Below are 9,742 nucleotides of genomic sequence, written 5' to 3' on the forward strand. Positions count from 1 at the left end.
AGTAAAATGACATCCTTACCTCTTCAGCAGCCATCAAAGAAAGACACCAGGAAGCAAACTGCTTATAAAAGATGAGTAGCACTCTGATTATTTAACTACCTCTCCTTAAAGAAAACTGGTGGCTGTTCTCCACCCCCTTTCCTTCCTTTGGGCACCGATACCACTGATCAGAGGAGCACCCCAAAGCAGCTGAAACAAAGAGCTCTAGTGTTACAACAGCTTTTGCCAGGTCTCTGGTTTTGTTACCAGCAACAAGCAAAGATATTTGTTTTTCTAACATTAAAAGGAGACTCAGCACAGGAGACTAAAAAAGCTGACTGATATAGCAAAATATGCTCAGTCTTCAAGCCACACACAGGAAGAGAAGTGGCTTTGAGTTCTGTATAGTTTCTTTTTCTGACACCATAAATGTGAAAATGCTTCTAACCTCAGTATCTCCAGGACTTGCACAGAAACCTTGGTTTGTATCATAAACAGTTCTTTCCTGGAAACAGAACAGTTTTCTACTGAGGTCTGCATGATAAAGCAATTAGTACAGATAAAAATTCAACAGAATTCTGGTTTTATGCATCTGCAAGGAGGAGGTTATTTTACCTCACAACTGGAAATCTGATCTCACATAACAATTGAAAATTAAAACATTATTCAGATTGGATATCCTAAGTCAGCCTACTACAGAATTGAGTGTGGGTAATAAAGTTCAAAATCACATCCCAATTATTTCAAAATTTGGGGGGAAAAAAAAGGGGTTATTCTTACAGTTCAATCCCCTTCTTACTCCTGGCTCTACCGAACTGTGCATATAACACAGAAGCCCTTCTTAACTGTTTCAGGTGTTTTAAGATTCATGATTTCTAGTAAAATTAAACAAAGCACAGCAATTCTACTCACATGGCAAAGTTTAAGAGTCTGCATTTTATAACCTCATTAAGCTAAATAGGTTCAAACATTTCCACCTGTGTATGTCAAGTTTAATCACCTTCTTCAGCTGCATCATGGAAGAGGAAGCAACTGCTAGTGGGGCACAGGGCTATGCAGCTATGCACCATGTTTGGATAATCTGGGCCTCAATTTCAGGCAAAACTTTAACTGACAAAGAGGCCAGAAATAATCTGAGGATTATAAATACCCACAGTGACAGATGAGTTGTATCCCAAATCCAGGCTGAGGATCATTAGCCCCACTATCAGCTTCCCCCTAATATTTAATCAAACACTTAATTGCCACATATGTAACTTGTATTTTTCCCTCTCATCCCTGGACGTGAAAAACTGCTGAGGTATTTTATACATGCTAAGAATATAACCAAATATATGGTTATAAAAGCCATTTATGCTTTTGTTCAAACAAGTACCACTTGTCAGTCTTCCCATAGCCCTTACCTATTTGTCTCTGCTTTCTGGAAGCAGCAAACACAAGACTTGGAATGGGGCTGAGGATGTGCTCAGCATCCAGCCACAGACCCACCGTATCCCTCTGGGGTGAGCGGAGCTGCTGCTGCCCGCAGGGTGCCTGCAGAGCCTCAAAGTGAGGTGATTGGTCAGGGTCTCCTTTTGCAGGAGAAACAGGAGGCAGAGCCTGACAGCAGACTGGAGACAACATCAAACCTTATCAGTCAGCACCCTCAAGCCCTGGATCTGTAACTCCCTCAACTTTCTTGAAATACAATGCCCAAAACTGGACACGGTATTCCTTGTGCAGCCTTACTGCAGAGAGGGCAATAGGAATACTGCTTCCAGGTTCTCTGTCTTTTTTTTTTGTCTTTTTTTTTTAACAGCACCATACGATAAATTGAGATTAAATTCTACCTAAACACCTCCCTACTCTATGTGTCTATGGAACAGCTACCAAGTGAGCTGGTCCTGCACTTGTGGAGCTAGTTATTCATGTCTCCATATAGCCCTTTGCACGTGTCCTCAGTAAATTATTTCTTCCTCCATCCAGACTCTTTCGGCAGTTCATCCAGGCCCCTCTGAGTCTGAACAGCACCTTTGACTGCCTAGAGCAGCTCTCAGGGGCTGGTAGCATCAGTGATTTGGACAATCTGTAAACACTGCACACACACGACATCCAGGAACTGTGACAAGTGTGCCCTTTAATTTCATTCTCCTGGTTCTTACTATGTCTGCTAAAAATCATGTGATCTGCTTAGAACTGTAAGAATTCAGATATTCTTCTGTAGTGGGTTGACCCTATCTGGATGCCAGATGCCCATCAAAGCTGCCTTGTCACTTCCCTCCGGCTGAGGTGGGGGGAAATGCAATGAAAAGACAGGAAGAATTTTTTCCATTATTTTCTGTTTGTGACATAGGCAGGCCTTCTTTTCAAGCTATTTCCAGAAACAAGATGCAGATTCTCCTTCCCTCCTTGGGAAGCAGGGAAGGACCTCTTGGGTAGCTGAACCCGAATGCCAAGCTATCCGTATGAAAAGCACAGCCGTAACAAGCAGCAGCCTGCCTCTCTCAGCCACAGGCTTTGGGATGTTTTACACCACCACGCAGCGCCATCTCCCGCCCGGCTCGGGGCCGCTGTCGCTACGGGAACCGCGCCATCTTGGAGGCCGCCGGGCCGAGCCCAGCCCAGCCCAGGCGGGCGCTGGCGCTGACGCGCAGGCGCAGTGCGGGCGGCAGCCGGCGAGGGGCTCAGCGGCGCGGGGGCGGTGCTGGGGGTCGGTGGCGGCGCGAGCGGCTCCGCCGGGAACATGGACGAGTTCCAGACGGGAGAGGAGGTAACGGGACGGGGGACAGGGGGAGCACAGCTTCCCGCCTGGCGTCTCCGTTCAGGGCCGGCGGAGGGTCTCAGGCGGTGCCCGTCCGCCCCGGACCCCACCCCTCCGCCGCCATCCCTGTGGCCCTCCCCCAGGGTGGAGCCGTGTGTCCGGGGCACCGGCGGGAGACGGACCCAGGCTTTGTTCTACCGCCCTCCGGGAGCTGGCCCCTTGTCCGGGTGTTCCCTGGGCTCCTCGACCCTGGCTTCTACCCCTGCCGCTGCAGGTCCCTCGGGGGAAAGGCGTGAGGGGTGTCGTGGCTTCGGGCTGCCCCCGCCGGAGCAGCCGAGCGCCGTGGTGGGAGGGTGGCCGGTGCCGCCGAGGTCAGGGGAAGACTCGAGCAGGCTGTTCCTGTGCGGAAAGAGTCCAAGCCTCTGGTCTGCGTGCTGCTGGCGCACTGATGGGGCGTCACACCCCATTCACAAGATATGGAGTGCGATAAATCAAGGGTCTCAATCAGTTATGGTGCCGAATGACCCCCTGATGTCCCCCCGCTAAGGAGGAAGCAGCCAGTGCTGCTTTTGCAGAGGGACAGTGTCTGTGAGCTGTGACACCACTGTTGCACAGCCGCGATGTGACTGGGTGAGACAATAGCGAAGCAGCGAGAGGGGCGAAGGTGTGTCAGGCTTGTCCTGTTCTAAAAGCCTCGTCCTGATGGCCGGGCCTGGCCTGTGTTAGGGCCACAGACAGTTTTTTTTTTTTTTAAATACGCAATTAACATGCTCGAACATAATTTTTACAGCTGTTTTCAAAAACGTCTTCAGAATTACTAAAGACTGTAGTATTGCTCTGCAGGTGGCATATGTTGCCTGGGATTTTAAACAAGGTGTTGGAAACATTGTCTGCTTGCTTTGTGCCAGAGAGGTACCACAGGGAAACTGTAAAGTAACCGACTATTTTTCCCCCCAAAAAAAGTTTTTGTGCCATCTTATTAAAAGATGACATAATGATAAAACGGGTAGTGCTGTATTATTTCATAGTTCAGTTACAGCACATATATCCCAAATCTGGATATCAGGAATTTGTGTTCATTTTTGTCATTCCAAAAAAGGAAGAAGGTTGAAAAGTAACAGCAGCCCTAGAAGCAAATTCTCAAATCTCTTTATTGTTTCAGTACAAATTAGATATCGAAATACCTTTGAGAACCTGGGTTGACTTTTAAGTCATTTTACTTTGGTGTGAGCCATGTTTGTACTCACTCAAAAGCATTTCTGAGCAGACTTCATGGAGAATAAAACTGTATGCAGTTTATCTTCTTGCTTGACAGCAGTCTTCATGTCTGTCAGCATAGTATGTCTGGAATGCATATTCTTAACTTAAGCTCTGTGGGAGAGTGTTTTTTGGTAACTGTAGCCCTTATTTTGTTAAATACATGGGTGCACCTTAAAATGTATGCGCCTGTAAAATGTAGTACCATGAAAATAAGTGAAGCATGTTAAAATTAAAGTCAAGAAGGTGAAAGTAAAAGGCAATTTGCCACAGCACATAAAAGCTTTTAAAAATGTTGAATTTTGCAAGCAGGTTGGTGCCTCCAAATGGGCATAGAAAAGGAATTGCCCAGTATGTCTCCCAGGGTGTGCTGTTTCTTCTGTCACAGAGAATGATCAGTTGCTCTCATTTTTCTGAATGTCACATGTCACTGAAGCTGGCTAGACTGTTGACCTTCTGGCCAAAGGTTTATGAATGTGATGTTGAAGTTCTCCTGAGCAGGTGTAACTGCATCCCGCCTGCACACATGAATTATGCTATTGTTCATTTTTGTCAGCTGGGGAAGCTGACTGACCTCTCAGTGAAAACCCAGTCAACATACACCTGGTTAGGTTCATTCTTGCATTCTTATTTGGTCTTTTGAAATTAATCAGTTTGCCTTTATGTGCTCTTCTGTCCTAGTTTGTGAGGTGAGACTGTGAGATACCAGCAGTGACAGGGTGGTGTGTGACTCCCTGCTGTACCTCATGGGGCTCCCCCTGTCAGTGCTCCCTGGCCCTGAGTGGCCACCCCAGCAGTGGGAGCAGCTTGTTCTAACCCCCTGACATGGGAGGCAGCAGGAGCAGAGGGAATAAAACAAGAAAATGTAAACTACTAACCGTACATGTAAATGGGTGGTAGTTTTGGTATTAGTGAATGTTGGGGCATTCTCTCTCTTGATTCCACGTGCTTAATCTCTGTTCCCTGAAGGCTGAAGGTCAGCTAGCTACATTTCCCCTTTGATTTCCAAGGCGCAGCTTTATTCTTATCCCCAGCTGAGATTGTCATGACAGTTTTTCCTTCAGCTCTGAATTGATATTTTGTCCACATCGATGCCCTGGAGATGTCGGTTCCATTTAACTGCAAGCTGAGGTTATCTCCATGAGCCCACTGTGATGTGCGGACATTAGTGCTTGTTGGGAAAGGGGAATATATATGTACACAAGTTCTATACATGTTATTAATGCTTCCAAGTTAAAATTGGGAAGCTTTCTTGACTCAAAAGGCCAGCCAATACTAGTTCATCTCTTACTTTTTGTTGTATTTCTAAGGTTAACTTGACTGGGGAGAAGGAGCCAGAGTACGTATATATGCAAATGAAGGCAGACTTGGTATCTTCTGACTTGCCAGAAATCTGACAAGCATAAATTAAATTTTGAATTCATATTCTTAACAGAGCTTGAAGATCATAAACAGAAGAATGTGTCCACTGATTATTTAAAATTCTACTTTTTCTTTTGTAGACTGCCTTTGTTGTTGATGAAGTCAGTAGCATCATTAAAGAGGTAATTTAAACATTTTCCCTTTGTTGATGTGAAATTTCAAATGTTGTCTGCTGTGTACTAAAAGGCATTCAGTAAAATATGATAACTGATAGGTAAAAGATTTCTAGATAGGTTGCTCTCAAAGTACAGCTAAATGTTGATTTAACCAGTGTGTGGACTTCAGTGGAAATTATACCAAGCTTTAGCTGCGATTTATATTGCAAATCCAAGACATATTTAAAGTAATTTCATACACCCCTCTCTGGTTGCAGTGCATCCCTATTAGAATTTCTAGGGGGATATTTTATGTTAAACCCCATAGAAATAGATTTTGTATTGTAGTAAAATACAGGAGTGTTTTATAGACTGCATATGCATGTTACTGTGTTCTTTCAAGATGCCTTTCTCCAAAGTGAGTTCTTGTTTGTTTGGAATGATTGAACTACTCTTGTTGCTAAGAAACTTGAATTTTCTGTCTAGAAAATTTCCAGTGGGATTTGGAATTCCTCTTGTAAACTAGTGCAATCTTTTTCTTGTTGCAAAGTAACTGTTTTGGTCAGACTCTGTAAATTGAATACACATGCCTTAATACATGCTCCTGTTTCTTCCGAATTTGAAATAATTTTGTAGTTATTTTTTAAATAATTTCTGTGATGAAAAAATGTGCCAATGAAGAACATGTAGCTTTAACATACTTTTATTGCTATCTTAAGGGGGAAACTATCCTCATAAGTAAAATGGATTATTTGTCTGGAGGCTTCTGCTCTGTTAGTAACCAGCACTACATGGGTCTTTTGTTTTAGTCTGGGGGTTTGTTTCCCAAAACCAATTCTGCTCAAAAATCTGAATTTCATTTCTGTAGAAGAATATGTGTGAATGAGCTATTGTACTATTGTGCCTTTTAAAATTCTCTTCAGGACTGTTTAAATGCAGGACCCTTTTCATAACTCTGGCTGTATGACATTACAAATAATCTAAATATCACAAAATGAACAGAGCATGGGATCTGTGGTGATTTCCCTTATGCCCGGCTCAGACTCTGACCTGCATGTTTTTAATAATTGAAAACACTTCCCACAGCCAGTGTGAACCAGCAGTATTTAGGATTTTTCTATGGTATGGGGTCCATGTTAAAGAGAGTTAATGGGTGCCTTGCAGTTGACAGCAGCGCAGCTCCTTTACCTGTTTGTCCCCCTCAGGCCATAGAGGGTGCTATCGGTGGCAATGCCTACCAGCACAGCAAAGTGAACCAGTGGACAACAAGCGTGGTGGAACAAACCCTGAGCCAGCTCACAAAGCTGGGGAAGCCCTTCAAGTACATCGGTGAGCTCAGCTTCCCCTTCTCTGTGAAAGCTGGGACAGTCGAGTGCACTGATAGGTGGGGGGTGGGGGAGGATCTTAGGAAGAACCTTGTCTGTAAACTGCTCACAAGCATTCATATTTGTGTGCGTGTGCTAAGCTGAGCAAAAATGGAGCTAAATGTTAATGTTAGCGAGAAATTAATCAAAGCTTCTCTACTGACTAACAGTGACTTGTGTGATTATGCAAAAGAATGGTGCTGGGCTACATACAGCAAGCTCTTGCTTCTGGGACAACTCCAGTGATGGTAAGAAACACAACTCTTGGATTTTCCAACTTGCAGCTTAATGCCAGTCTCTTTAACACTAGGCAGCATACTTTTATTTCCCCCAAGTGCTGTAGTTTTGGAGTAATAGCATACTGTTTGGTATTTTTTTGTATTTGGTATTTTTGGTATATTTTGCTATTATCTGGCTGGGATGCTAACTGGGCTATATATGAAATGCTTGACTGTTCTGAAAGCTTCATTCTTAAGATTCTTAAAGGAAGCAAGTATAAAAATGCATATAGGGGCATGCATCTAATCACTGTAACTTCCTTCTGTTTCTGAAGTCCTTTTTTGTATTTGCAGGAACCTGCACTGTGAGATGGGAGAATAAGACCATGTACTGTATTGTCAGTGCCTTTGGACTTGCATTATAATTGCCTTGAAATCATTCATTCTTCTCTTTTCTATTCCTGCACTTGATTCCATCTCCACTCAAACTGTGAATACCGGAACAACTTGTTTTTAATGCATTTTTAAAATAACTTTTCTTCAAAGGTAGAAATTTGAAAATATGCTGTTACATGTTTTATGTTTGTACCTAGTACCATCCCAGTGTTTGCTATACTTTTCTATTACTTCAGAACTTCTCTTCAAGGTGCTAATACTGAAATCTGCTGCAGTGTAAACACTTTCTCTAGATTTCTTTTCTACGACCAAAATAAATGAGACACTGACTTTCACACTTTGTACTTTTGGTTACCATTAAATTATTGAAATTCATAACCGTTGGTGTGATTCATTTAAACTTAAATCTTCTATTATTGGGGAAAAAGTTTCAGTTTTTTCAGTTCTCTTCAAGATAGTCGAGGTGCATACCGCAAAACAAAGCGCTTTCATAATTTTGCCAAAGTCACTACAAAGTTGCAAGAAAATTACATTAGGTTTATCAAAAAGCAACTTGGCTGCATTTTTGGGACCTGTTTAATCTTTTTGTGTGGTATTTAGGGCATAAAATGATACCTATTTTCATTTAACAAAGATAATAAATTTTTCACATTCTGGAAGTGCTCAGCAAGCTACACCTGGGTAATCATTCACTTCTGCAGCCACTTACATGTGTTAAGTAGGTCTTGAACTTACTTGCTACAGTCCATGTTAATTTTGCTGATGGGTGAGGGTGATGAGTTCTGGCAGTTGATGAAACATGATCCTTTCTGAAAGGGAAAATACCGCCTTGAGGTGATGTGACTAAATATGAGTAAGTCTCTTGTCTTCTAGTGTAAAGTTGCAGAAGAATAACAAGTAAAACAAGTTTTCAGCATAGGCTTGGGTACTGTTTTGTCAGCTAATTAAAGAAAGGGGAGCATGCTATGAATTTCAGAAAACCTCTGCAGATGGCTGTGCTGCTTCTGCAAGCAGTAGCTCACTGCTAATGAAGCTGAAAGAATTACAAACCCATGTGGGAGAGCATCCCTGGGCTGGAGTCAGTCTGAGCAATCTGTGATTTGCTTCTTTGTAGGAAGCCCTGTCTAATGTTTTCAGAATCTGGCTCTCAGCTAGAGCTGTTTAAGAGAGAGATGATTGCTAATACAGCAATATGATTCCACGAGCTGGAAGATGTAATACTGCAAATTCAAATGACAGGAGAGGATTTGTTTGTCACAGTGTTATGTGCTCTGTGATAACTCTGCTCAGTGTAGTCAGACTGTGGAAAGCCCTGTGCTAGGCAGGGCTTGGACCCTCTTCCTCCCTATCCATGTCTGCTGCCAGGAGGGCAAAACAGGTGTATGCACCAGCAGCTTTGGGCTTGGTAGATTTGAGACTTCTAATAGAGCTGTAAGGATTCTGTATTTCTGCTGACATTCCAGTTTCAAAACAGCTCCGTAAACACATTTCCTTCATGACAAGCCACTTCATTCTTCTCACATATGTCCTCGTGAGCACTACAGGCTATATACCTTAGCCTGAGGAGCACATACCTACATTGCTGTAGGAGAGAGCTTTAGTATGGGTTCAGTCTTCAGTCAGAAATGATATAACACCTGTAAAAATAAAATTTTAAAACCAGATTGAATAACATACCTAAAACAGTCATCAGGGTCAGAGAGAAACTTGTCATGAAAAGAATAAATCTTTGCTCTCTTGAGTTGCTAAGGAAATTTTTCAGCTGGATGTTTAGATACTTTATCTCCTTTCCATCATACCAGAATGATGCTGGCAGTGTAGTACCTACTGAGCTATTTATTTACATTTAAAAGTAACAGTTTTGTGCACTTTGAGTGGTTTGCTTCTTGGTCAAGCCATTCAGACATTCCTTGTCCTTTGTTCATGTTAATAATAGCAAATCCCTTGATTCTTTGCTGTTTGTTGATACCTATATGAGCTGCAAAAAAAAAAAAACAAACCCCAAATGTTTGAGATGCTTGTCAGTGTAAAGGCTGCATGGCACGAGAAGCCCCTTTTGCATTAAAACAGTTGAGCTGCAGAAAGGTAGCTACAGTTTTATAGATGGTTTCATGTGAGCAATAACCAGTACTTCCAATGTAAGTTTTAGGACTACAGAAAGGGGTTTAGAAGTTGTAGATTTTTGGGTGTTGGTGTCCCCCTCCCATGATTAAAATAGTGCTTTTCTTTAAAATTGCGTAGCAATTGTATATTACTGTTTCAGTGTTCTAC

The 9,742-nt window shown here is 42.8% G+C and overlaps 1 protein-coding gene across 1 annotated transcript; it reads left to right on the forward strand.

The window, feature by feature from the left end:
* The first annotated feature begins 2,654 nt into the window (after nt 1-2,654).
* DYNLT1 (dynein light chain Tctex-type 1) lies at nt 2,655-7,787 on the forward strand. The gene is made up of 5 exons (XM_082300565.1): nt 2,655-2,728; nt 5,479-5,520; nt 6,699-6,822; nt 7,028-7,105; nt 7,430-7,787. Exons 1-5 carry the CDS (start codon nt 2,702-2,704, stop codon nt 7,498-7,500), a joined length of 342 nt encoding a protein of 113 aa, XP_082156691.1. The 5' UTR covers nt 2,655-2,701; the 3' UTR covers nt 7,501-7,787.
* The last annotated feature ends 1,955 nt before the right edge of the window (nt 7,788-9,742 follow it).

Source organism: Coloeus monedula (assembly GCF_965178545.1).
Source record: "Coloeus monedula genome assembly, chromosome: 2".
Lineage (NCBI taxonomy): Eukaryota > Metazoa > Chordata > Aves > Passeriformes > Corvidae > Coloeus > Coloeus monedula.